Source organism: Miniopterus schreibersii (assembly GCF_964146895.1).
Source record: "Miniopterus schreibersii genome assembly, chromosome: 6".
Taxonomy (NCBI): domain Eukaryota; kingdom Metazoa; phylum Chordata; class Mammalia; order Chiroptera; family Miniopteridae; genus Miniopterus; species Miniopterus schreibersii.
In genome coordinates, this window is record NC_138107.1 from 89,712,269 (window position 1) to 89,739,980 (window position 27,712).

The 27,712-nt window shown below is 58.8% G+C and overlaps 1 protein-coding gene across 2 annotated transcripts in view; it reads right to left on the reverse strand.

Annotated features, from left to right (window-relative positions):
* The window catches only part of RPS6KA2 (ribosomal protein S6 kinase A2), an 81,575-nt gene that overhangs the window by 3,496 nt on the left and 50,367 nt on the right, over positions 1-27,712 (reverse strand). For both annotated transcript variants that reach the window (XM_081140980.1, XM_081140981.1), the window contains exons 3-20: positions 26,149-26,230; positions 20,149-20,229; positions 19,869-19,948; positions 16,712-16,818; positions 16,279-16,316; positions 15,202-15,344; positions 15,013-15,083; positions 13,502-13,590; positions 12,853-12,917; positions 12,577-12,679; positions 10,822-10,952; positions 9,693-9,818; positions 7,600-7,689; positions 7,006-7,164; positions 6,384-6,545; positions 5,530-5,606; positions 3,831-3,948; positions 70-207 (exon numbers count right to left, since the gene is read on the reverse strand). In XM_081140980.1, the coding sequence (XP_080997106.1) occupies positions 70-207; positions 3,831-3,948; positions 5,530-5,606; positions 6,384-6,545; positions 7,006-7,164; positions 7,600-7,689; positions 9,693-9,818; positions 10,822-10,952; positions 12,577-12,679; positions 12,853-12,917; positions 13,502-13,590; positions 15,013-15,083; positions 15,202-15,344; positions 16,279-16,316; positions 16,712-16,818; positions 19,869-19,948; positions 20,149-20,229; positions 26,149-26,230 (1,860 nt within the window). The remainder of the gene's footprint in view (positions 1-69; positions 208-3,830; positions 3,949-5,529; positions 5,607-6,383; positions 6,546-7,005; positions 7,165-7,599; positions 7,690-9,692; positions 9,819-10,821; positions 10,953-12,576; positions 12,680-12,852; positions 12,918-13,501; positions 13,591-15,012; positions 15,084-15,201; positions 15,345-16,278; positions 16,317-16,711; positions 16,819-19,868; positions 19,949-20,148; positions 20,230-26,148; positions 26,231-27,712) is intronic.

A 27,712-nucleotide genomic window follows, 5' to 3' on the forward strand; every position in this document is an offset into this window, starting at 1 on the left:
GGAGGCTTCACAGAACCTTTTCTGGGTCCCCCAATCCCTCCATTTTGCTCTCATGAGGCCTGCACGTACCTTCACCAGGTGGACATCCTGTCTGCTGAGCTGATTCTGGGACAGGTACTCTCTGTTCACAATCCACGGGTGTTTCAGGACCTGAACAGCAGTCAGGCGCTGGTGCGGGTCCACGTGGAGCATCTTGGATACCACGTCCTGCGGGGAAGGTCAAAGGCCGGAGAGGAAGGTCAGAGGCCGGAGAGGAAGATCAGAGGCCAGAGAGGAAGGTCGGAGGCAGGAGAGGAAGGTCGGAGGCAGGAGAGGAAGGTCAAAGGCCGGAGAGGAAGGTCGGAGGCAGGAGAGAAAGGTCGGAGGCAGGAGAGAAAGGTCGGAGGCAGGAGAGGAAGGTCGGAGGCAGGAGAGGAAGGTCAAAGGCCCGGAGAGGAAGGTCGGAGGCAGGAGGGGAAGGTCGGAGGCAGGAGAGAAAGGTCGGAGGCAGGAGAGAAAGGTCGGAGGCAGGAGAGGAAGGTCGGAGGCAGGAGAGGAAGGTCAAAGGCCCGGAGAGGAAGGTCGGAGGCAGGAGGGGAAGGTCGGAGGCAGAAGAGGAAGGTCAAAGGCCAGAGAGGAAGGTCAGAGGCAGGAGAGGAAGGTCGGAGGCAGGAGAGGAAGGTCAGAGGCAGGACCAGAAGGGGTGAGCCGTGCTGCTAACTGAGCCTCCCCAGCAAAATTCCTCTCTCCTTTGTAGGGCAAAACCTAACTGTTGTTCTTAGAGTGATCTATGCATTTTGAGGTGAGATTATTTATTCTCAGGTTTATAAGTATGTGATTGGTTTTTAAGTTTTAACCGTCACAGGTTTATATTGTGTTAAAGACGTTATGTCTACAGGGAAATCAGATGTGGGGATGTTCAATGGCGCATGTATGTTCCTGAAATACTGTTTCAGTAAAGATGTCATCCTCCCAAATCAGAAGCTGAAATAAGGAATGTCCCACAGATAATGAACCATTTCACAACAATGTATGTAGCTACATTTGTATCAGGATTGCCCACAAATATTTGCTACAAATGATCGCCAACCGTGGAATTGACAACCAGTAACCATCACACATGTCCCACAGGCTCCTGTCCCATAGACATGATTTGATTATTTGATTGTAAAGTGATAATAAAACTCCTAAAGCTGGTTAAGCACAGAGCTCCACATTACAGGTACATGTTGTGTTACATGTATGCACATGCACACACATGTAGTTACTGTGATTTCCACTTGCACAGCATTCGTGCACCTGTTCTTGTGAGTCCCCAGGATCATCCTTGGGGGAAAGAGGTGAATGTACTTTCCCTGTTCTACAGATAAAGATGCTGATGTTTAAAGTCATTAACTAAGTGCCCGAGGAGGACCCGGGATGAGAACCCGGGCTTTCTCACTAGCCCGTGTCCCTCCACACTTCAAACAAAGTAAATGAACTAGAGTGTGTGCACAATATAAAGCTGAATTACTCAGCAGAATTTCTGGTCATAAAACACCACAAGGAAATGCTATGTACTATAACACCACCCTTTCCCCACAGAAAAACCCGATGCCTTTTAACATATGACATTCATCTCCGTAACTTCTCGAACAAACACCTCCTGGAGGTACTGTTCTCATATCCACGTGTGATGGAAATGGAAGCAGAGACACCTACATCACCGTGCTCAAGATTCCCTGGTAAAGAATGATGTTCTTGTACATTCAGAAGGTGGGTAAAGTAAAAGCAAATGAGTCTGTAGGCTCTGCCTGTTTCTGGAGGATCGGGGGCTGCATTGTGTGGTAAGCACAGAGGTGGGGAAAGGCACTGGGGACTGGAGGAGGAGAGGACGTGGCGGTGAGGGGGCAGGAAGAAGTCGGCGAGGTCCCGGCAGCAGGGAAGTGCTCTGTCTGCAGCTGTGGGCTCGGTAATGCATCCTGCACTCAACTCTACTCCTTTCCCAACATCGTCTCCCTGCCCCTGGCCCCTGCTTTGGAGATCATGCCCCAAAGAAACCATCAGCACCCAAGTCCTGAACTGAGAGAATTCCATACTCATGTGAGACAGTACAGATAGAAGGGAGCACTGGGAGAGTCAGGGTCACTAAGGGCCAGCTACCATCACCTCTGCCATCACCTCCTCCATGACCACCACCATCTCCTCCACCATCTCCACCATCCCCACCATCCCCACCATCTCCACCATCCCCACCATCTCCTCCACCATCCCCACCATCCCCACCATCCCCACCATCCCCACCATCCCCACCATCTTCACCATCCCCACCATCTCCTCCATCATCCCCACCATCCCCACCATCTCCACCATCCCCACCATCCCCACCATCTCCTCCACCATCTCCACCATCCCCACCATCCCCACCATCTCCACCATCCCCACCATCTCCTCCACCATCCCCACCATCCCCACCATCTTCACCATCCCCACCATCTCCTCCATCATCCCCACCATCCCCACCATCTCCACCATCCCCACTATCCCCACCATCTCCTCCACCATCTCCTCCACCATCCCCACCCCCCCACCATGTCCACCATGTCCACCATCCCCACCATCCCCACCATCTCCTCCACCATCTCCACCATCCCCACCATCCCCACCATCCCCACCATCTCCTCCACCATCTCCACCATCCCCACCATCCCCACCATCCCCACCATCTCCACCATCTCCTCCACCATCTCCACCATCCCCACTATCTCCACCATCTCCTCCACCATCTCCACCATCCCCACCATCCCCACCATCTCCACCATCTCCTCCACCATCTCCTCCACCATCCCCACCATCTCCACCATCCCCACCATCCCCACCATCTCCTCCACCATCTCCTCCACCATCACTGTAAGAGGTCACGCAGTGATGGTGATGGCAGAGTTGGAGTCAGAACCCCAGATCTTCTTCTCTTCTTCCAGTCACTTTACAGTAGCACAGGAAATAGAATATTGGTGCTGCTTCTTACTAGTGCTTGGATTCTAACTTACTATTTCATTAGAGAGAAATTTGATGATGTCAACTAAAAAAGACCAAGTCTGATGAACAGAAGAAACAGGATGGTCACAAACAGGGCAGCTGCAGAGAAGCCCAGATGCAAAGTATCTAAAGTAACAGAGATGCACCTCCGGACCGGTGCTCTGCTCAGTCATTCTGTCATCAGTTGGGCAATCCTTTGGCAACATCACTAACAGTGTGGTGGTTAATTTTAGGTGTCAACTTGGTTAGGCTGTGGTAACCAGGTGTTTGGTCAAACACCAGTCTAGAAGTTTCTATATTTCTAGATGTATTTCTTAGATGAGATTAACATTTAAATCAACTGACTATGAGTAAAGCAGATTACCCTCCATAGTGTGGGTGGGCCACATCCAATCAGTTAACGTTCTTAAGAGAAAAAAGACTGAGCTCCTTGAGGAACAGGGAATTCCGCTGGCAGGTGGCCTTTGGAGTAGAGCTACAACATCTACTCTCCCCTGAGCCTCCAGCCTGTCACCTACTTTGTAGATTTTGGGCTTACCAGCCTCCACAATCATGTAAGCCAATTTTAAAAAATAAACCTCTCTCTCAGTCTCTGCCCCTCTGTACATACATATACATCTTATTGGTTCTGCTATACCAAGACTGTAGAAAATGTGAAAAGTGCTATAAAATATTTTTGCCCCCAATTTTTTTTTAGCTGAGCAGCTTTAAAAAAAAATCTTGAGGATAAATTATCTGTACTGTTGATAGGAAAGGGGTCCTCCGGCTCTGTCACAGATAAGATGGTTGCGAGAGAGTCTCCGACTAAGGAACAGCATGGGCAGAGGGCTCACCTTGGCCGCCTCGGAGACGGAGTCCCAGTTCCCCCCCGAGAGGGCGTACTTCCCACTGCCGATCCGCGCCAGGATCTCCTCGGGGGTATCGTCTGGCCCGTTTGCAAAGGGGGTGAATCTGTGTGATGAGAGGATTTAGGGCGATGACCTTCCACTTTGTAAACTTAAATGAAGTCCACAATGGAATGCAGCCTCTTTGTTGTTAAAAACAGCCTTTTCTTCCCCATTTCGCTCCCAATCGAGGATTACGGATAAACCATTCATTTCTTAATGCTCCGCCCATTGTCCTTACGTGGTCACTACTGGGGGTCGACAGAGCAAGTGAGCAAAGCTCTGTGGACCCAAAACGAGCTTTCTGGACCTTTTCGGGCTTCCCCGGTGACAGTGTGTAGCAGTGGTCTGCCTTGTGGCTCGGTTTCCATGGTGACGGCGTGACATCATGGATGGGAGCCTGAGACCTGAGCCTGGCTGATCTATCGCCCACTCTGGGATCTTTGATAAGTTAACTTTTGAGCTTGCAAAACGGGCAGAATCGTGTGCTCACAGGGATCCGTCTCAGCCGTGACACTGCAAACACGCAGAAAGTATGTGCCCCACCACGAGAGCGGGAGGGGCGCTCACTCTGCCTCCCTTTCTGTGCCCGGGGCCCGTGGGCACACACGCTGGGGGGATTACGTGTGGTTCTCACGGTGAGGCTGTGGCCCCAGCTTAGGGAGCAGCACCGTGAGCATCGGAGGAGCCACATGGGGACCCAGTGTGACGCCAGGAGGTCACGCTGCTCTCCTCTCATGGTCAGCACTAACTACGGATTTATTATAAATCCCTCAGTAAGGCCACAGAGACAGCGGGCCATTCCCATCCATTCTACTAGGGTATTTTGTCCGTTTCGCTACGGTGAACAGGACTGGATGTGCCCTCCACTTGAGCATTTAATAGACTTAAAAACATTGGCCCGGCCTGTGTGGCTCAGTGGCTGAGCATCAGCCTATGAACCAGGAGGTCAGGGTTCGATTCCCAGTCAGGGCACACGACGGGGTTGCGGGCTCCATGCCCAGCAGGAGGTGTGCAGGAGGCAGCCGATCAATGACTCTCTCTCGTCGATGTTTCTCTCCCTCCCTCTCTCTCTAAAATGAGTAAAAACATATTTAAAAACAAACATGACATTGGGAAGCAGAGGGATTTTTAAAAATTCTAGACCCTCATGGTTGGAAGGAGCCTCAAATGCCACCTGTGTTTCCCCTCATTGAGAGTGAGGGAGGTGAGGCCAGTGGAGGCCAGGAGTCAGCCCGGCAGCGAGCGCCTGGGGGAGACAGGACCCGCTTCCTCTGACCCAGGGGCCTCGTCCCAGGAAACCGGTCCACGCAGGTCTCAGGGCCGTGGCAGTCGGTCCCAGCACATTAGTGGCCGCCTCCTTCAAGAGGCTGTTTGACCGTGACTTTTATGGGCGCGTCCTGGCTCAGGAGGATGACTTTGAGGAGCAGGTGTTCGAGGTTTTTAGGGAATGCGGGCGCCTGAACCAGCGGCCTGGGCGTTCTGGGGGGAGCCCAGCTGTGCAGCCCACGTTCCCTAACTCTGCAGATGCCGCCCAAAGCAAAGGCAGGGCTGCCTTCCCTGTCCTGTTCCCAGCTCTCCTGAGAGGGGCCGGGAGGTCTGAGGTTCGCCCACGCCCGAGCCCCAGCCCCTCGGGGGCCTGCGTTACCCCGCCAGCATGGTGTAGAGCAGGATCCCTAGGCTCCAGACGTCACAGGCTGCGTCGTAGCCCTGCCGCTTCAGCACCTGCGGGAAAGACAGCAGCCGGTGAGCGCCTGGCGAGGAAGGCTCAAGGTCACGGAGGCGCGTTGTGCCCGTGGGACGGTGACCCCGGCAGGGCGGGGAGCAGGGGATGCCGTCTGCTAAGGCAGAGCCGCTCCGGTGTTCCGAGTGGGGCTCCCCAAAGAGCAGCACACGCGGGAGCCCAGGCTCCTGCCGGAGACGGGACAGAGTGGGACGGAAGCGTTCAGCTTCTAAGGCAGAAGGGCTTGATCACGGCGAGACGGGCACAAAGTGGACCATCTCAACCACTCTGAGAGGGGCATCAAGCACCTCCACAGCCATGCAGCCGTCACCCCGTCGTCTCCGGAGCTTCCAATTCTGCCCCATCCAGCACTCAGGCCCCACGGCCGGCCCAGCCCGGCACCAGCGTCCCCTCCGTCTCTGTAAACCTGACTCCTCCAGGCGTGGGCATCTATCCCTCTGTCCGGCGGACCTCACTTCACACTGTCCTCAGGGGCACCGGTGCCGCGGCGTGGGACAGGGCCTCCCTCCTTTCCAAGGCTGGGTAATATTCCACCGTGCGGCCGGACCCCACCCGGTTGCTCCATCCGGCCGCCTGGGTGCCCCCCCTTGGCCACCGTGCGCGCGGCGGGCAGAGAGCGACCAAAACCATCGACTGCGTTGCGTGCGAGCAGGGTCGGCGGCCGAACCTTTCTGACTCACGTCTGTTCCCCGACGTGACCGCTGAAACGACCCGCGAGGCCGCCCCGCCCCGTCCCCTGCCGGCCGGAGCCCTCTCACCTCCGGCGCCACAAAGTTGGCCGTGTAGCAGGGCGTCATCAGAAGCCCGTTCTCCGCACGCAGCTGCTTGGCAAACCCGAAGTCGCAGATCCGGATGGACTCGGGGTTCCCGGACTCGTCCATGTACAGTATGTTGCTCGGCTTCAGGTCGCGGTGAACCACCTGCGGGGCGGGAGGACCCGCCTCGGTGGGAGCCCAGGACGGGGTGGGGGGGGCGGAGCGGGAGGGCGGGGGCTCAGGGCGGCGGGTTCGCTCGGGAACCGTTTGCTCGGAGCGGGTCCCACAGCGAAGCAGCTCAGGCTGGGTGCTGCGGTTAGGGGCCCACCCCGTCCTGACACTCGGCCTGAGGAGACGGCTAACCCGAGGGCGAGTGAGTATCTGAAGGAATAAATGTGATGAGGGGACGGCGCAGGGGGCAGGAGAGAAAGGGGATGCGGTGAGTTCAGGTGACGTGAATGTAAAGGTTTCCGAGGGCGAATATTCTCCCCGCGCCCGCCACGTCCGCGGGGTAGGCGTCGGCCACCAGTGAGGGACACGGTGACAGGGATGACAGTGACGGGGATGACGCGGTGGCCGGGGCGGCAGCCGCCCTGAAAGCCGGGCCCCGCCGCCCGGCGCTCACCCCCTGGGAGTGCAGGTAGTCCATGGTCTTGGCAATGGTGCACAGCACGTCGCTGGCCTCCCGCTCCGAGAAGTACCTCTGCCGCAGGATGCGGTCCAGGAGCTCCCCGCCCCGCATCAGCTCCGTCACCAGGTACACGAACTTCCCGTCGTCGTAGACCTGGGGGCCGGGAGGAGCGGGCGGGTCAGGGCGCTAACAGCCCGGGGGGGGCGCTGGAGCCGCTGGCGCTCTGCACCCGGAGCTGCATCCCCGGCCTCACCCACCGGGGCCCCACCTGCGTGTTTGGGGATGCTCAGGAATGACGGCGGAGAGCAGGTACCCGTCTGGACCGGAGCTCTCATCGGTTACCTTCCCCCCTTTTCCGCTATGGGATTTGGAAGGACGGGGGGGGGGGGGGGGGATGTGAATGGTTGACCCGCACGCAGGTCAGGCAGACCAGCTGCTGCGCATTTCCGGGGGCGCGGGGCAGGAGCCCGCGTGGGCTCGCGCTCGGGCGCCACGTGCGGTCGGTGGACCGTGCGGAAAGCTGGCGATTCGGCGCCCGCTGGAGAGACACAGGCGGCAGCCTGGCCGCGGCTGCGGGGAGACACTTACGTCCTTGAGGGTGATGATGTTGGGGTGCTGGCCATACCGCAGCAGGATCTCGATCTCCTCCGAGGGGTCTCGCCTGCTCTTGTCGATGATCTGGAACAGACAGGCGTGGCCGTGGGCTCCCGAGGCGCCTGCGGCCGGGACCCTCTCCGTGCCCCTCCCGCCGGCTCGGCTCCTGTCCCGGAAAGCTCGCGGCTGCCCAGGAGTTCACGGCGACCGGCTCTCCCCACGGCACCCGGCCGGCGGCCCTCAGACGCTGACTTTGACGTATCACAAGGTCTCCGGGGACCGAGTGACGGCGATTTTAGCAAAGCTGAGTTCAGAGGGCGTCTCCATGAGCTTCGGATGGGAACACGAGGGAGACACGCCAGGCCCGCGTCACCGGGGCTGTTGCAGAGGCCGGCCGGGGCGATGGGGCTCCGAGCAGCGCCGTCCCGGGCGGGCGGGGTCGCCAGCTGGCCGAGCAACAGGCCCGTCTCTTTGCGCTCACTGGAGGCAGTGGGGGCTGCTGCCAGTCGCCCCACAAACTAAGGGGATCCTGTGAGTCGTGGCCTACGCAGGAGGAAATTCCATGACGCTAAGTGAGCATATGAAGCGTGTGCAAAACACCGCTCAGCGTGTGAACAAAGTCCCCTGAGGCAGGAGGCGGGTCGCCGTCCTCACATCTGCGCGGAGGGCGTCTGGATGGACGACAGTGGCCTCCTTCCCACCCTCCCGAGGAAGAGCGAGGATAGTCCAGAGCCTAGGATTAGTCGACCACGCGCCCGGGCTGCAGCCGCAAGCGGCCCGGGACACCGGCGGGTTCCCCACTGTGACCTTGGGACACGGCAGTGGCCTTCACTGGTGCCCCCCAGTCCTCCCCAGGACTGAACTAAAATTCGCGCTGAACTCCCTCCTCCACCCTCTCCTTCGTGTGCTCACTGGGCAGGCTGGCCGTGGGACTCCGTCAGCGGGGCTCACCGATTCACTGTTCCTCCACATTTAGATGTGCTTGCTTTGTTTGAGGAATTCAAGATAAATTTGTAAAAGGCCATGAATTCCTACCCTGAACGGAACCAAGGGGTGTGAGTTTTTGGGGCTGGTCTCTCGTCTGGCAGGTGAGCACTCCCTCGGGGTCAGTGTGGGGACACTGGGCAGGTGTCCCAGGGGACACGCATGCCGTTCCCGGGGATACACCTCTGGAAAAACCTGTTTCCATGAAGGGCAGGAGAGCGCGGGTGAGCTGGGAGGGACCGGGCCGCCTCACCGGGTCATCGCTCTGAACAAGGTTTCAGAGCTCAGGAAAATCACAGCGGGTGGCACGACGCCGTCCACACGGCTGCTTCTGGTCACATCTGTCCCCAGATGTTCTCTGAAGACCACGAGCAGCGCCACAGGCCGCACATCTGGGACAAGCCAGAGCGGGTCTGGGCTGGACCTGGCTGCTCGGGGTCCAGTTCAGCTTCGTGGGCGGGGGTGGAGTCGAGCAGCTTGGACAGAATGCACAGTCCCCGCTCCCCCCTACGTCAGATCACGACGCAGCAGGTAACTGGCTATAATCCACCTCACCAGCCGGAAAACCCCGGAAACCGATACTTTGTATTTCCAGATCAAATACTTAATCTTGCAACAATGACAGAAGCTGAAGCTACTCTGTGGAGAGGGACAAATTGGATTATAGATGATTGTTACTATTTACTGTCCTTGATGGTGGCCAGTGAAACCACCAGCTTCCGCCGTTGCCGACGTGACCCGTTTGCGCTTGTCTTTATTTCTTTGACTTGATTTTTGGGGACTGTATCTACCTTTCCTCCTTCCTTCCCCCGTCCCTTCCTTTGCCAATCGCTATGCCCGTCCCCAGCTCTACTTTCCCAAATACGGGGTGCCCAAAGCTATCGCTCCAGTGTGGATTCTCTATAAAGGGGGGCAGTACCTACATGCTGAGTAGAACTGAAAATATTCATGATTAGCAAAGTAGTGTTCAAATGGGTGACCCAGTGTCAAAGCAAATGGACTCCACTGTGTGGGAGCTCGGAAAGGTGAAGGGGCCAGGGCAGGCGAGCGGGGCCTGCGGGCCGGGCACACAGCTGCAGCGTCCCCCGCGCGCACGGCCTTACCTTCACGGCGTACTCCGCGTCGGTGGCTCTGTGTACACACCGCTTGCACACGGAGTAGGAGCCCACCCCGATGTCCTCCTTGATCTCATAGCCGTCGGTGAAGTGGATGTTGTTCCCGTGCAGCTGCTGGAGAGGGAGGAGGGCGCCTCAGAGCTCTCGGCAGGCACCGAGCGCGGGCACAGGGTGGGGGGTCCAGACTGTGCGCCCCCGACGTGGAGGCCAGAGGGGGCAGGGCCCTCTCACAGAAGCCGTGGAGCGTGCAGCCGTGGCTCCCGATCTAAATCCCGGCCTCCCTCGCCTCTCGAGCTATGACCACTGTCGACGCCGTAGTGCACCGTCGGCTGACCAGCCACGTTCCCTGACACACTGAGTGAGGATCTGGAAGGGCGGGGACGGAGCCCAGGAGCCCCAGGAGCCCCAGGGCGAGAGCTCTGACGCTGCATCCAGAGCGCGTGTCTGCATGTCAACACCTAACTGGAAATCTGACCCCGTGATGTCCCAGTGGCCACCTGCTTCTGTCCCTACAAAGCCTCTGCCCACCTACTTAGTGGGGACAGAAAGCACCCAGCCCAGGGTGCACCGTCACAGCCAGTGTCCATTAGGACATGCCGAGTTTCCAAAAGGTCATGGGGAAAGAAATATGAAATCCATGCCATCCAATCCACCCCGACTGGGCTCTTAGATAAAACTTCATCATGATTCCTCTTAGAGTTCTCCACGTCTGGTTAGATTTTATAAGGTGGAAAACTCTATAACAATGTCCCTTCCCTGACCTCCCACAGGAACATTCACGCAGGGAAGTGGCTCCCACGCACGGAACCGCTCTCCTGGGGTCCTGGCTGGGCTCCCCACAGCACAGACGCCCCCGAGGGCTCCGGCCACAGCACACCACGTGACCCTCAGCTCGGGGCTCTTTCCCTTTCTTAGGCTGAGTGCAAAGCCGGGGCAAGAGCCACGGCCAGATGCCACGGCCAGCGCGCAGAGACGCCGCGAGGCCGGAGGGGTCAGGATGGACAGCACCTGCCTCAGCGGAGACGGCCAAGCTGAGCTGGTCGCGACGCTGGCGACAGAGCCCCCTGACCGACCCACAGGCGCCAAGGGGTGGGCGCAAGGAATGGGGGAGGGTTACCTGCACGATGGGGTGAACGGCGGCTTTGTGCAGGTCCTGCTGCAAGGGCTCCTGCACCAGGTTGGAGGCCACGAAGCTGAAGCCTCTGAACAGATGGTGAGCGTTGGCGCTGGGGGGGACGCCCGGCGAGTCTGCAGGTAACAGGAGAGAAGTCAGGGTCCGGGGGAGCAGAGGGGCTGTGGGGACCGTGGTGCGCGGGTGTGGGGGTCAAGTCTGTGTCGTGTGTGCAGTGTAGTGAGAGTGCCGGTGCTGGAGGCGATCAACGGGCTGGAGATGGGGAACCGTGTGGGGCTACACTTTATCCTGGGTGGTGCCAGACGTTTGATTTTTTTAATGGCAAAAATACTCAGAACAAACACTGGATAATCATTGATCACAATGCACTAACTACTCCTTTCTCTTTTTTAAATCCTTACCCAAGGATATTTTTTCCACTGACTGGAAGAGAAAGAGAGGGAGGGAGAGGAACATCGACGGGAGAGAGACACGCCTCCCGCACTCGCCCTGACGGGTCGGGGATGGAGCCTCGCCCGAGGTGCACGTCCCTGGCCGTAATCGAACGCGAGACCCTTCAGTCCACGGGCCGAGGTTTCAGCCACTGAGCCAAACGGGCCCGGGCCGCACCAACTATTCCTAACGACAATCTACCCAGAACGGAGAGCTCTCCACCCCGCCCGCTGCAGACAAGGGCCACTGGGCACCTCGGGGGGTGCGTGTGTGTGGCCGGCGCACAGGGAGCCAGTTCTGCGTTTCGAGGTTCAACCTCGTGCGGAGACTGAAGCCTGGGGGTAAAGGACCCGCCCTGTGCCACGCGCCCCAGCCTGCGGGGTCCGCAGCGCCCCCGCTCTGCTCTGCAGGGCACTCGGGGGGGTACAGCCCTGCCAACTCCAGCTGCGACAATTCCATCAGCGGCTGGAAACTTGTAGCCAGATGAGCACTAGCTGCCGGGCCCCTCTCCCCGCAGGGACCGAGGAGGCTACTGCGGCTCCCAGCAACCTGCCCACGCTCGGCCGGTGGTTAAAGGTTAACGGCCGACGCTCGATCCGCGTGGCTGGATGGTCAGCGACGGTGGCACAAGTAGCTTCAACAGCATTAAAAACGCTTTCTAGTCACCCCGGGGCTGCTGCCTTTTAGGGCAGTTCCCACAGAAGAGCAAAGATAGGAGCCGGATAAAAGGAAATCTAAAGCTGAGCGCAGCGATCTCTGCAGACCCCGCGGGTATTTTCTGACGTGCGCTCAACGTTTAATGGGTTTTCAATCCTCGACGGGCAGATGACACGCGACCGGGACTGCATGCTGTCTTTAGCACTGACTTGAATAAAAAGGAAAGGCTGTGAGGCACTGCAGGAATCCGCCACGTGGCATCCAGGGCCCCCGGCCAGGCCTGTCCGCCCGCTGCTGCTGTTTCCCTCAACCCAGCCGGCGCCCGGCTCGCGGGCTGAGAAAATCCTACCCTCTTATCAATACATAACCAGAGAGAAGGCGATTCTTCCGCGTCCTCAGTGCTCCCGTTACCACCTGCCTCAAGGCGAACCGTGTGGGGTAACAAATCAACTTTAAGTAAAATCAACTGCAGAATTCACGAGGCGGGAAGGCGCCGTTTCTAGACAGCACGGGAAGGCGCCGTGTCCACGACTCTCTTAGTCCGACGTGAAAATAACGCTGAATCCCGTGTGCAGGGAAGGCCGCCGGGGAGCCGAGGAACGCCTGCTGCTCGCGCCGGCCCGAGAGGTGGGCGGTGCCGCGGGCACCCACCTGTGGGCGTCCGGGCCGTGAACTCGGGGTCGAAGTGGAAGGTGTCCTCGGGCCGGCCCACCGCGGGCTTGAAGGGTGGCTTGATTTCCCTTCGGTACAGCTTCTGTGGGGGCGAGACAGGGCCGAGCCCGTGAGACGCCGGCCGGCTCCGGAGGCTCCTGGGCGCCCACGCGGGCGACGGGTCCCCGGCGACCTCCGGTGCGAGCCGAGTGGCGGGTGTGCCCCTGGCCCTGCCACCCCATCCCTGTGTGCAGCGGGGACCACGGGGCCACTCACGTTCCAGTCTGTGGTGACGAAGAAAGGGTGGCGTTTGATCTCCTCCACGCCATCGCTGCCGGCACCTGCAGGACAGAGCACAGGGCGGGGCCTGACTCCGGCGGCTGTGTGAGCTGGGGGTCCCGCCTGCCCAGTGACATGCGGGAGGGACAAAGACCCTAAAGACCACTGTGGGAACCCCCCGTAGAGTTACTATGGATGAGTTAGATAAAAATAAATGACAATTTCACTGCTTTAAAAAAAGAATCACTATGGAAATGAGTTAGTATATAGGTGACCCGCATGTACACCTTGGTTTTAACGTTTGCTGAGGTGTCTTAAGTTAAAAGGAATTAAACTAGAAGCAGCCTCTCAATGGCTCTGTCCTTAGTTTTAGTTACAAAAGTAAGGAGGTGACACAGGTAGAAAAAAGTGCCACTATTTCGTGTAAAAACAGTGACCTTTAGGAAAGAGCTCGCACCACGTGGGCAGTGGCTGTGCATTTGGACCTCGTGGGCCCTCGTGTCCTTGGGGCTCGGGCGCAGGGAACGGCATCCTGACCCCACCCCCGTCGTGACCTCGGGAGACGGTGGAGCTGGAGCAGAGCGGGGGGCAGGTGGCCCTGTGGGCCCCTCGCTGTCGCCGGAGTGGGGCCGGGCCGGGCGCTTACCCAGCCGGTTGACCGGGTTCCGCTTGAAGAGGGCTCTCAGCAGGCTCTGCGCCTCGGGGCTGAGGAACTGCGGCATCCCCAGCTTGGCCCTGGGCAGAGTCAGGCGAGAGTCAGAGGCGGCCGGGGACCACAGCCCGCCCTCTGTCCCGGCCCAACCGCGCTAACAGACAAGTCCGCTCCAGCAGCGCCCTAATTTTCCGGTCTCAGGCCCTTTGTTGCTGTTGCTAACTCTCACCCGAGGATGTATTTCCACTGATTTTCAGAGAGAGTGGGAGGGAGGGAAGGGGGGGAGAGACATCGACGTGAGAGAGGCACATTTATTGGTTGCCTCTTGCAGGCAACCCTGACCGGGCCACGGATTGAACCTGCAACCCAGGTGTGTGCCCTTGACCAGGAATTGAACCCGTGACCCTTCGGTTTTTGGGCCGACGCTCTAACCACTGGGCTACAGCAGCCAGGGTGTCTTAGGCCCTTTTGCGCTGTGAGGTTTGTGAGAGCAACAAAGGGTTTTTGTTTATGTGGGTTGTACCTGTGATGTCGCCATATTAGAAATTAAAACTGAGAAAACGTTATAATAGCTATTTAATAATTTCTTTAAAACAATAAAGCCACTGAAAAGAAGCCACAGCCATCTCATGAACACAAGGACTTTCTAAATGGAAGGTGACTGATTTCCAAAGCGGCAGCAAGAGGGCTTTGGCGAGAACAGCGGCGATGCTCCCACCTGGGGAATCTCCTCGGGGGCCGGGGGAAGGAGGGCCTCGCACGCCCTGATGGGGGTCTCAGCCCCGGGGACCTGGGACCACAGCTGGGAGCTGCCCTCAGAAATGCTGTCACTCCCAGGGGCCCGTCACGAGCCCACACCCAGGGTTTTCTGGAGGGAACTAGTCCAGCTTTACAGAAAGTGCAGATCTTTCCCCCTTGAGATGAAAAGGAGCCGAGGTGATCACTCAGAAATGAGGGGCCGGGCTACATGTCGTCCATGACGTGAACCCAGGACTCTCCCCCTGGAGCTCGCTCGACGTCCCATCACAGGGGCCTTGGGCACATTGAAGATGCCACCGCAGGAGGCACTGGGGTGAGACTTCTGTTGGGGACTCTAAGGGCAAAACCCATCAGTGTGGTAACTGACTCACACTGTTTGCATTCAGTGACAGGGCAGCAAGGGCCTGCCCCGGGCAGGCGGGCTGGGGGACCTGCACCCACGGGGCCGACGGGGAGCGGGAAGGAAACCCCGCCCCCGTCCTCTGCCCCTCGGAACCTGTCAGTCATCACATCCCCCAAACCCACTATTGGTCCTCAGAGAGTCTTTTCTGGTGGGTAACCCTGTCTAGGGTGGAGAGTCCCTCAGAACTCCCAGTGGCCCCCAGGGCTGGCCATCCCCTTCATCCGCCGCGGTTATCATTACCCCCAGCACCTACTTAACGGCCCCGGTTTCCAAAACTGGGGCTCTTCATGTCAGAAGGTGCTGACAGGTGTGGGGGGCCCCCACGGCAGGCGCTTCTACTCACTTGAGGATGAGGGCCATGGTCTCCTTCCTGTCCTTCCCCTGGAACGGCAGGGACCCCGTGAGCATCTCGAACTGCAGACACAGAGCGGGGGGGCGAGTTCAGACCCAGGGACCCAGCGGCCGAGAAGGTTCCGGCAGTGCCCGTCCTGTCCCGGGACAGGCGCGAGGCCGACGCGGACCCAGCCCTCACCATGAGCACGCCGAAGGACCACCAGTCGGCGCTCTGCGTGTGTCCCCGCCGGTTCACCACCTCGGGCGCCATGTACTCGATGGTCCCGCAGAAGGAGTAGGCTCGCTTGTCGTGGTCGATGGCCTCCTTACTCAGCCCGAAATCTGAAGGTACAACAGCACCCGGCACTGAGTCTTTGAGGGGCGCAACGAGTGGCTTCAGGCCCACAGGCGGGCAGCTGGGACTGAGCACACGGGCTGCCTCCTGCGACGCCGTGTTCAAACACTCGCGGGTGAAGGACACGGTGCACACGTGGGGCTAAGTTTAGAGCACCTCTAGTTTCATCACCTATGAAAACAGGTGCCATCACCTCCTTCCAGGACCACGCGGGGCAGCGAGAACCTCACACCCCCCGTGGGCTTGCTCACTGCTGCCTAAGTGACTTGCTTTGCACCCCAGTGTTCGGGGGGTTGTTTGTAATTTGTGTCCGGCCAACGGACGCGGTGGGTCCTAGGGGCTGGTGGAGGCGAGGAAACGGATGCTCCCCGGGGCCCTCGGAAAGGAGTCAGCCTGATGACACCTGGATCTTAGCCCCGTGAGATCCACTTGGGCCTCTGGCCTCTGGAACTGTGAGGTGACAAGTCCGTGTTGTTCTAAGTCACCACGTGTGTTAACAGGAACAGCATCAAGGCGACTGGGACACCAATGGGGGCCGTGGGACTAGAGGGTGTGTATTGAGTTTGACTACACTTGGTGTCCACGGGGAGGGGGGTCCCTCAGAAACAAAGGCAGGAAGGGAAGTCGGGGCCAGGACCCCACTGGAGTGAGATCATGGACATTTGTCCCGAGACCCGCGAGGGCCACTAGAACTCCTGAACCAAACACCCGCGATGCTCAGTCGGCAGGGACGGAGCGAGAGGGCCTCAGGTCAGCAGGAGAGAAGGGAAGGCGGGACAACCTGGGACACCGTAGCATTCAGGACACCCCCCGCAACACAACTAAGCCACAGCTACGGGAAATCCAGCCACAGCCGGCGAGGTCGCAGCTGCAGCTGCAGCGGGAGGCGAGGGCCCGGGGGAGCCGGTGTCGCTTACACACCTGTGATCTTAATGTGGCCCTCTTCGTCCAGGAGGATGCTGCGGGCAGGGAGAGAACAGAGGCTCTGTCAGCGGCCGCGTGCGGGGCACGTCGCCCAGGGACCCAGGGCTGCGTGGGGCGCAGGCTCCACACGGGGCTTGCCTGCTGCCCAGCATATAATTAAGGTGAAAGTTTATCCTGTTTTAATCTTTTCTTTTCAGTGACACCTGATCTTTGCCCAGAAATGAGCAGCTTTCGGGATTAATTCCTCACTCACTTTAATTGACAACAGGACGTATTTTCTCCAGCCCTGCAATTACACGTCACTATTTTTCCCTAGAAAGATCCTTTTGACCTCCTGGTGAGACCTCACAGGGAAACGGACACGGAGCAGGCGCCACGGGCGGGACCAGCAGGACAGGGCGTGGGGCCGCGCCCCGCTGCGCCCACTTACTTCTCGGGCTTCAGGTCTCTGTAGATGATCCCCAGGCCGTGCAGGTGGTCTAGAGCCAGGGCCAGCTCGGCCAGGTAGAACTTGACGTCCTCCTCCGTGAACATGACCTGGCGAGCGGGAGAGAGCGAGGCCGTGAGCTGACCGGGGGCTGGTTTGTTTTAAAGACGCTGCCAGAGAGACAGTGACTCAGCCCACGAGATACACACTCGGGTCGGTCCTGCTCTGCACGGTCACCCCCAGGCCGGACAGCGCGCTGCTGGCTGGTGCGGTGGAAACACGAGTCCTATTTATAGTTTGAAGGTCAGGGAAGGCAGAGAGCACGTCCTACAAACATGCCATTGGCCTTGTGAGTGGGGCACCTGGAGCCTCCTGTCCTCGGGTCCTTCAGGCCCCACAGGTCACCCAGCTCTGGAGTGTTTTTCTGGGTTTACTTTTTCTGTTGTTGCTGTTAATCCCCACCTAAGGATATTTTTTCCATTGATTTTCGGAGAGAAAAGGACCTTGAAGAGGGGGAAGGGAGAGAAACATCGATGTGAGACACAGCGATCGGATGCCTCCTGCACGTGGCCCACCGGGGATGGAACCTGCAACCGAGGTGTGTGTCCTTGACCGGGAATCAAACCCGAGACCCTTCGGTGCGAGGGCCGATGCTCCGACCTGTGAGCCATACTAGCCAGGGCTGGGACTGCATTTTAATCTAAGTGCTTCTGATGTGAATTTGTAAGATTTAACACAAAACTGAGTCCGACAGGAGCTATTAAAAACAGGCTTGGAACTCACTTCTCCCTCTCACCTGACACCTTCACCTGGATTTATGCCAACTGGCAGCTGCTGTCTACCCAGTGGGGGATGGGCTCTACCAAGGATGACACACACGTGGGGTAGTGTCGTGGGGGGGGCACCCCAAGCCTGGGGCAGTGGGACAGGGGACACGTGGGTGTCAGGGTCCACGACTCAGGCACCCTGATTCAGGCTAGAAAGTCACACACCAGGTCAAGGTCATCGTCTCATACGGACATCCCCCATCCGCAGCGGCTGTCAGAAGTAGCACATACTTTCTGTGGCCACCTTTCAGGGAGCCGGAGTGTTATCAGAAACCACTGTTCACATTCCCCATGGAAATCAGTGTCCCAGAGGCGAGAAGTCCACAATTCTCCCTGCAGTCAGACACATGAAACCCACTCCAGGTTCCCTGGAAAGCGTGAGCTCATGTACGAGCACCTCGGGGACAGCAAGGTGACCGAGCCAGGCTCGTACAGGGGCAGGGACCCAGGCCCGCAGTCCTGCGGGCACGTCTGGTGCTGCCACCTTCCCTCCGGCCTCGGGGGCCTCCTGCTCTGTCTTCCGTGTTCAGCCAATGCCATTCCTGGCTGGGTGTTTCTTTCCTAAACTGCTGACCGGTCACGAGTATGCACATGTTTCCGTGTTCAAACACTGCTGACCAGTCACGAGATAATTGTGCCTGCACATGCATTAATTTAAGTGATTTTAAACACTTTGCTGACCAGTCGCGATGGAAAAGTAGCCGCCTGCACAGGTGAGTTCTGGCTCGAAAGAGGCGGCCAGCAAGGTGTCGAACATGTTCACGGCTCCCGCACGCCAGCCGGGGCAGCCGGGTCCTCCTGCCCCAGCCTCTGCACCTGGGTATGAGCACCAGGTGGGTCTGCGGCTTGGCGCTCAGAGGGGCCCCGCCTCCTCCACCAGGCCAGCTCTCCAGGCTCGTCTCATGGGGTCCCAAGTACACAGGACAAGGCGTGCCTCCCAGGAATGAAACACGGGAGTCCCTGAAGGCCGTCCGCGCAGTGACCAGTATGCAGCGGACACGCCAGACGACAGCAAGGGAAGCCCTTCCTCGTGTTCCCGGGAACCCCGAGAGTCTGCTCTGCCCTCGCTTCACAACCTCGCCTCTCCTCAGAAATAAAGGGTCCTATGGAGTCACACGTCCCTGCTGTGAGGCGACATAGGGCTTTTTGCTAATTGTTGTTGCCTTTTTGGTCAAGACGACGAACAGGGTGTGTCACACAAGATGCTGAACAAAACCAAACCCAAAGAGGCCTGATTCCCTGGAGATGAGAGGGGAAGGGAACGAATAAATGGACATCAGACGAGAAACTGGCAGATGCAATGATTCTGCGCCTTGGAAAAGCGGGCACAAGCTGGGGGGGGGAGGTGGCAGATGAAGGGTCAGACACCTGCCCCAGAAGGGACCAGACACCTGCTCTGAACGGGCTTTTACCAGAACTTCGATCTGGTTCTCCAGCTCCAGGCTGCAGCAGCCCAGTATGTCCCAGTGCCGTTGCCTGGGGGGCTGTCAGGAAATGAAGGGACACAGCAGGCCGAGGCCCCTGGGACCCCCACGCCTGTCCCACCTGACCTATCATTCTTTTCAGGGGCTCATGCAAGATGGAGGGACCTCCTGATACAAGAGTGCAGGGGAAGAGGGAAGGGCAGCTGGAGCCCACGTTACGCCCAGTACATCCCTGTGACACCAGGCTGCTCTAAGGATCATCAACACGAGCTGGGCCTTCATCACTGTCTCCACAAAGGACTGTCACACGGGCTCTGGATCGAGAGCCCAGCGTCGCCGCTGTGGGCAGAGTGTGGCTGGGAGCTCCTCGAGGCAGGTGGGGCCGGGGGCCTGCATGGGGCACTAGTAACACTCTGGGCTCCTGCGAGGCCGAGGAGAACCCTGGGCTAGGCGCGGCCGGGGTCATGGAGACGCGATTAGGTGTTCCTGAGGCTGCTCCCCGGAGGAGTGCTCAGCGTGTTAATAGCACGGTCCTGCCTTGGACAGTGAGATGTTGTGAGAGTCTCTCCCCACTGTCACCACAGACCAGCCTCCTGGGCCCACCTGTTCCACACGGGGCAGTAAACAGAGTGAACGGGAGGTTCTAGAGCTTCGTGGGGATCATTGGAAGATTCAGTCTACGGTCTTTCAAGGACCACAGGGGTCTTCCAGATGCAACTTATATTACTTTCTGAAGATACACACACACACAAATACACACACAGAACACACAAGCACACATGTACACATGCACACACACAGCACACACATGCACATATATAGGTGTGCACTCTCCATCCCTCTTTGTCCCTCGAATCCCAGACAGAAGCCGGCAGCCTGCCCCCCTGGAGGGCTGGAGGGGGACGTTACCTCTTTGGAGAGCCGGGAGAAGAGGTCCCCGCCCCGCAGGAAGTCCAGGATCAGGTAGAGCTTCCCTTCCGTCTGAAAGGCTGTGGAGGGAGAGTGAGTGGTCAGCAGTCCCTGTCCTCACGGTCCCCTGGCCCCTGGAGTGGACACCGTGCCCTCGGGCTCAGTCTCAGGCTCATACAATCCTGTGCGGTCTGTGACCCTGGGCCCTGTGATATGGGGAAAGCTGCCCTGGGTCCTCCCCATAGCAGGTGATTTTATATTTTATTTTTACTGCATTTACCATAATGGAGCTTCACAATGAAGGGGTGATTCACTTCTGCCAAGATGTCTCTCTCCATCTTCGACCTGACTCGGTCGCGAACTGCAGAACAGAAAAACGAAGGATTTCAGGAGCAGGAATCAGGGTTCTAGGGACACAGAATAGAAACACTGATGCGAATAGTTTCCCCAAACTTCTGCTACAAAAAATTTTAAACGTGAACAAAAGTTGAAATAGTAGGATAATGATCATCCCTAAACCCTCCAATAGATCCAACATGCACACACATGCGCACGCGCACACACACGTGCACACATGCACACACACATGCACACACACGCAGGCGCACGCACGCACACACTCACGCACACACGAACACACACATGCGTGCACACACATGCACACACATGCACACACACACACACGCAGGCACACACAGCCTGTAGCCAGAAACCTGACAGTAAGTGGCTGCCACCAGGACCCTCAGGCGCACCTCTGGGAATAAGGACGGCCCCTTACAACCAACGGACGGTTGTCCCTGAGGACGTTCGCTCTCATCCCACAGTATCGCCTAACGTCCACCCCAGACTCAAGTCCGCCCCCATGTCGCTGACAGCGGGCTTTCCAACCCAGGACGCCATCACGGTCACAGGGTGTCTGGCCGGAACGCTCCGTTACTCTCTCTGTTTTGGGAACAGAATGGCCCACCCCTCCCGGCATGTTCCCGGCGCATTTGAATTAGGTGTGCAACAGCGCTATTCACCATGGCCCCCGTGGCCGTCCACAGGTGCGTGGATGAGCAACAGGAGGGTCATCCGTACCATGGAGTGTAATTCAGCCTCAGAAGGGAGCGCCCCCGGTGACAGGGTGGGTCCTCCCTCTGGCCGGACTGAGGAGATGCCCTTATAGCTCGCGGGGCCGTGGGGAGCACGTGGCTCCATGCTGCTGTTTTACAAGAGAAGCAACTGAGGCTCGTGGAAGAGAAAGGCGGGTGCTCCACGCCCACCCCAGGGGGACCGCTGGGGGTCTGGCAGGCCTCCTGAGGCCAGCGGCTCGTCTGTTGGGAGGGTCCATGGCCACCCCTGAAGAGAAGCTGGAGGCGGAGCCTGGGTGGGGTGGGTAAGAGAAGGGGGTCTCTGGGTGCCACTCCGTGTCACTTAAGAAGTCCTGAGGCACCTTTATCAACACACACTTCACCCCCTCGTTCTCCAAAAGCAGTTTATGATGCAATGAAACAGGAGAGCCTGTCATCAAGCAGGACGCAGCTGCGCACCAGGGGGAACGCCTGCAGCACCTGCGGGGCTCCATCGGACGCTCCCCCGCACGAGAAACACCGCGGAGGCCCGAGGGCTCCCGTACCTGCCCCCAGCGCTGCAGCTCAGGACAGAACCCGGGAAGGCAGGCAGTTCGTGGGGAGCCGGGGAAGAGGAATCTCCCATTGCCTGCCGTCCCGTTTCAGGTTCCAACGGGCCACCTGGTGGACGCCGCAGAGAGGGTTTCAGGTAACAAGCAAAAGCTGAAGTCAGTCACTGATGAAAGATACGGAGGATGCCGGCCAAGGACCCTGAAGGGAGAGAGGGCAGGTGACGGGCAGGTGACGGGCAGGTGACGGGCAGGTGGCGCAGCGGACGCAGGACGGCTCAGAGGCACAGGCTGAGGAGGAGGCCTGCCCGGCTGGTCGGCAGACGGGTGGGAGCGAAGGGAGGGAGCGTCAGGAACCGTCCGGCCACGGGACTGTCCCTTCTAACGCTGTCCGACAAGAAGCCTCTCTGAGCAAGCCGTTGCGCGGACACTCGGGCTCTGCTGCGCCCCAGAGTTGGCGGCCTCCTCGCGGTGACAACCTCAACCAGTGCTGGTGGCCGGTCCAGGATGGCAGGGCCCCTGGGAGACCAGTCTTCTATCACCCTGAGGGGGGCCCTCTTCAGGGGGAAAGTCCCTGTTCCACCTGCCTGTCCGACCCCCACTCCCTGGCCCGATGACACGACCATCCAAAAACGGACGTCGGGGTCCCACACCCATCTTGCCATCCCCCTGCAAAGCCCAGCCTTCAACGCCGGTTAAGAGAATCCGAAAACCCTCCGGGATCAATGTTGTTGTCACGAAGCTCAGATCCGTTTGGAATTAATAGAACTGTTTGGTCACACACCTGACTGATAATGGAAACCAAAGGCCACACGAGCCTGGGGCAGAAACTGGACAAGATCCCACGTTCAAGTTTCCAAGGGGCTGTCCAGTTACAGCGGAAAAATAAATATCTATTCCCACCCTACATTTTACACAAAAATACCCCCCAGATCTGTTAAAGAGTTAAACGTTAGAGAGAACCAAGCCGGGCAAAGGCTCCCACAGATGAATTCTGGCCTGATGTCTGGGAATCTCTGCTTAATAAAGGCGGTGGAAGAAACAGCACCGGAAAGGGCGACAGGCCGAGTTACAAAACATCGACAAACTGACCGTCCAAAAAGGGCAAACAAAAAATGTAGGGGTTATCTGAAACAGAGCAAAAGGGCCGGATCCCAGATCAACAGGCCCTCTACACACCCTCATCGCGTCCGAACAACAGAGAAGCCCAGGCTCAGCCCGGCCTTGGCCTCGTGGCACGCAGATTCAACAGGCCGGGAAACATTTCCACCGCTGTGTTTTGTAAGACGGACGCCCTGGGCGCACACCGACCGAAGGCGGCAGAGCCGGGCCGGGGCAGGGGACAGGAAGAGGCTGCGACGGTCCGGCGGGGCCTCATCACCGCTGACAGCGGCTACGGGGCTGACCGGCGGCTGCCAGGGCCCAGCGCGGGACACGTGCAGGGACGCGCCGCACACCAGGGAATGCAGCTCTGGGGACTCCACGGGGGGGTGATGCGCGAAGCGGCAGCCGGTTGGTGTGGCTGCGGGCCCCGCCCGGCTGGGGGCCGCTGCGGACCCCTTTGCCCTCCGCCCACAAACCCCCACGAGGGCCGAAACTGCTTCCTGAGCAGCCTCCGGATGCAGAAATCCATCCCCACACAAGGCCGTTTGGCCTGCGAACAGCTAACCCGTGGCACAAAGTGGCCCCGCGACAAGCTGTGCTGCGGACATGGGGTGGCTGGAACTTTGCGGTGTTTATTACTCCAGAGAGAAAAAAGTAAGAAAACCACGAATAATAAAAATTTTAAAACGTTATCCACAGTGATCATGTATCGGGCGAACTCCCCGGGGCATCTTCTTCGCTCTCTGTGCTAAAGTACCCAGACGAGGCCGCGTGGTTGACTTCTCTCCCCGAGGATCTGTGGGCAGCCCTCAGCCCCACGTGCCCCCGCCCAGGCCTTCAGGGTGACAAGCAGGGAAAGGTCCCTTTCCTGCTTTTCACCTGTTTACAGTTCGAGGGGCGCGGTGAAAATGCAGTTCCGGTAGAAAGAAGCACGTAAGGGACGCCCAGGTAACAGGCGTTCGAGTGGGAGCCCTGTGCCTGCCTAAGAGACAGGGCGCCTCCCCGAGGGCCCCAGAAAGCGGACACCTGTGGGGGGTCCTTTCATTTTACTTTTGCTCTTCACCGGCTACCGGAGAGCAGAGACCCCAGCGCGAGGGGCCGGGTGCGGCTGCCTGGTGGGGATACGGGCCCCGGTGTGGCAGGGAGGAGCCTGGGATTCTGACCCCGCACCCGCCAAACCTCCTGCCTCAGTTTCCTCGTTTGTAGAACGAAGGTGAGGCCAACAGGGGCACTTAGCAAGCAGGGTTGGAAGCCGCCTTACCCACTCCACCCCCAGGGATCTGCAGTCGTCCACACGGGCATCGAATCACTTGAATGCCTTGGCGTGGAAATGCAGGGTGTGCCAACTAGGGCACCGACGGGCTCGGGGTCTGCGGGAGTCGGTGTTCTCCACGGAAGCTTCTCGGTGCCCGAGAGAAGGGCGGGAAGGAACGGTGCTGACGGCCACGTCCTGAGATTGCTGGACGGCCCTGACTTCCGTCCACCCTTTTCTAAGGGACGTCCCAGTTCCCGCTCCTCGCCCTGTCCTTGGGCGGCCGGCGTCCAGGTTTCACCGCCACCCTGCTCACTCCGCTCCTCCGCCTTCTTCAGGACTAACTGGCCTGCGGGCGGCGAGGGCCCGAGGGTGGGAGACGAGTTTGCGGAGCGTTTGAAGGACTCAGGCCCACGATGCACAGGTGTTGGAGCAAAAACAAGTTTAAATGGTTCTCTGAGCCACCCCCCTCCTTCAGCGGTGAGGGGAGGTGACGTCTGGAGGGGCCGGGCGTCGGCCCGAGCTCTGCACCCTCCGCCCCCCGTGACCGCCGAGGCACCCTCACGAAAAGGACTGTTTTGTAAACCCACTTTTTGTTCTCTTAAGAAAATAAATTCCAACTGCGTTTCTGGAAGAAAGTGCCTATTCATTACCGATGGACTGTTACGGAGCCTGATTTTATATATGGCATAAAATGAAGTTTGCTTTTACAGCCGCCCAGGGAAGTGGGAAAGGTTCTGCTCCTTGGTGCCTACACGGCTTATTCGCAAGATGTAAAAACGATTTTACATAGTCGAGCACATTGTTCCGGAATATTCCGCAAGCGACTTCACGTTACAAAAAGTCAGGGTTTTATTTTGATTGAACGCTTGAAATATGGAGCCTGGAGAAGAAAATAAAGCCAGCAATCAGGAGCAGTCTCCACTCGGGCACCTTCCTGCCGGCTCCACGTCTGTTCAGTGCTCGCTGACACCCGCTTCTCCCGGGCCTGCGGGACGCCTGCGCCCTCAGCCGCGCCGGGCTCCCTCATCCCCGGCCTGGCCGAGCAGCACGCACCAGGCGCTCTCGGGCCTCCGGGTCAGGTTGTAAACAAGGAGGAGACACAGCGTCCACCGAGGGACAGCTGCGGGAGGCCACGGTCAACTCGGACAGGCGGCAGGCGCAGCATCGGGTCAGACAGAGGACCGCTCGTGGCTACGGTGACGGGGAGGAGCGTCAGGGGGTGCGTGGCCCCCGGGAGCAACCCGATCGCAGGATGGACCGTATGGCGCCTTTCCGCTTCCACCTGCCTCTGTCGCGACCACGGCACCAGCTGCTCGGTGACCGAAGGGCCCATCTCAGCGCTTGAGGATGGAAGAGGGGGTCTGAGAAAATGGCCCCGCTGTTTAGCGGCTGTTGGTGTTTACGAATTCAATTCTCACAGTGGCTTTCAGGATGCTCACGGGGGCTGCGGCCGCCCCCACCGTCAGCTTTAACACAGTTCCATCGTCCCAGCCCCACGGCCACGGCCAGTCCTTCCCTTTCTGGCCGCACCCCACCCCCAAGCCCCTGAAACCACAAACCTACTTTCTGTCTTGGGTTTGCCTTTTCCAGACAAACCCAAGGGGCCCCTACGGTACTGGGAGCTTTCCTTAGCGTAACGTTGGCGAGATTCACCCCCGGGGTGGCGTCAATCAACACGTCCTTTCCTTACGGCCGAACGTGTCCACTGTGTGGCTGAACCACAGTTTCTCTCCCCACATTTAGCGCACGGATCCCTCACCAGCAGCGCACAGTGGGTCAGGGCAGGCCAGGCGGGGCTCAGCCTGCGCCTCGTGGCCCAGGTGACCACGGACGGGGGCGGACATCCGACGGCAGCCCCGTTCCCACCCGCTTAGTGCTGCTGCTGCCCTGAGGGGTGGGCGTCCCGAGGGCCGGGGGCAGGGGTGGGACGAATTTCTAAACCCGTCGCTGGGGCAACAAAGGGAAACAAAGCGGCCGAGAGTCACGCTTCGGGTGAAAAACTGAGCAATCCCGCCCAGGGATTCAGGCCGACCCGTCGTCCGCAGGCGGCACAGCCTGCCCGCCTCCCCCGAGGGTCTTCGTGCCAGGACAGACGTGGAAGGAGGGTGTTTGGGCAACGTGGCCCCGCTCCCCAGGAACCGCGGCGTCTGCGGGGCAGCGAGACCCCAGGGACGTGTTTACTATCAGCCAGGGGAACGCGCCTGGGTTACGCCCGAGAGACGTCTTCCAAAACCACGAAACGTGGCGCCGGCAGAGCGTGACCACAGCCCCCCCCCCGCCGTGGCGGCCCCGCCCCTCACCTTTCAGGGTGGCCTTCCTCAGGACCTTCATCGCGTACAGCTGCCCCGCGTCCGGGCCCGCGACCTTCCGCACCAGGAACACCTTCGGGGAACAGACACAGACCCGCCAGGCTTCGCGTCTCCGTTGTCGGAGGGACAAGGGGACGCGGGGGGGAGTTTACAGAACTTCTGATAAAACAAACACGCGGCAGGAAAGTTTTAAATTGAGAATGTGCGCCGCCGTCCGGGCCGCTGGGAATCGGTTCGGCTCACCCAGACGCCTCGGCGAGGCCTCGCTGTTCGCGGAGGACCGTCGTTTGTTTCCAGTGCCCTTACCTTTCCGTTGCTCATTTTAAGTCGGAAGTGAACTCCACCCTCCTTTTTAAAAACAAAAACCAGCCCGGCCGGCGTGGCTCAGCGGTGGAGCATCGACCCATAAACCAGGAGGTCAGGGTTCGAGTCCCGTCAGGGCCCAGGCCTGGCCGCGGGCTCGATCCCCAGCGGGGGGCGCGCAGGAGGCCGCCGACCAATGACTCTCATCATTGATGTTTCTCTCTCTCCCTCTCTCTGAAATCAATAAAAACATATTTAAAAAACACAATATTCACCAGTTTTAAGGGAGAGCGCCGGGTTCCTTGTAAATACCCGGTAACCCCACGGTGAAGGCCGCCCCCGTTACTTCCGGTCACACAGGACGGGCTCTCACTCATCCTCAAGGGAAATGTTGCTCGTATGTTGAGCTTTCTTCACCCACATTCTAGCTTTGAGTAGCTTCAGCTTATAGACTGGCCTCTAAATGGCTCCTACACAGACTCTGTGGACATTTAACACCTTCGGAAGCGTTTTAGACCAGCGTTTGAGGGAGGCTGAGCGGACAGTCGTCGTGACGGTGCTGAGCAAGTTAGTAAAAACAAAACAAAACACCGAACACAACGAGTGTCCTTTATGGAAAAAAAACAGTAACAACAAAAAATCCCACCTCCCATGCAAACAAAAAGCTGGCGCGGGGTCTCCGGCCCGTATTTCCCGGCCCATGTGGCCATCGCGCAGGCGATGGGGGGTGTCCCGCACACGGGCGATGGGGGGTGTCCCGCACACGGGCGATGGGGGGCTGTCCCGCACACGGAGGTGCTGCCGAGGGGTGCGCAGCAGGGAGGGCGGGAAGCTCCCCGAGCCCCGAAGACCCGCCACCCAAACAGGACCAGCTCCAGGGCCAGGTCCCTCGGCGAGGAGCCTGTTCCCTCCCCGCCTCGTCCCAACCCCACGTACGCTCGTGGGTTCCAGGGGGACTGAGAACCCCGCTCACTAGGCCTGCACTGAGAACCACACTCACACGAGCAGCCCCATTAAGACTCAGCTTAAAGGACGTCAGATTTGCATCAATAGTTGCACAGAAAACCTTTTCCTTTCTTGAATTTCAGGCTTTAAAAGTGAGGTGATTGACAGTAATGGCTATTTTGCTCGTCTGTTTTAAAAAAAGAGTTCTACGTGTATTTTTGGAGAGAACGGGAGAAAATCCGTTCTGTGGATGGTTGTCAGGCTGGCGCCGTGCGCCAGGGGCCCCAGGGGCTCCCAGCCTGCGGCA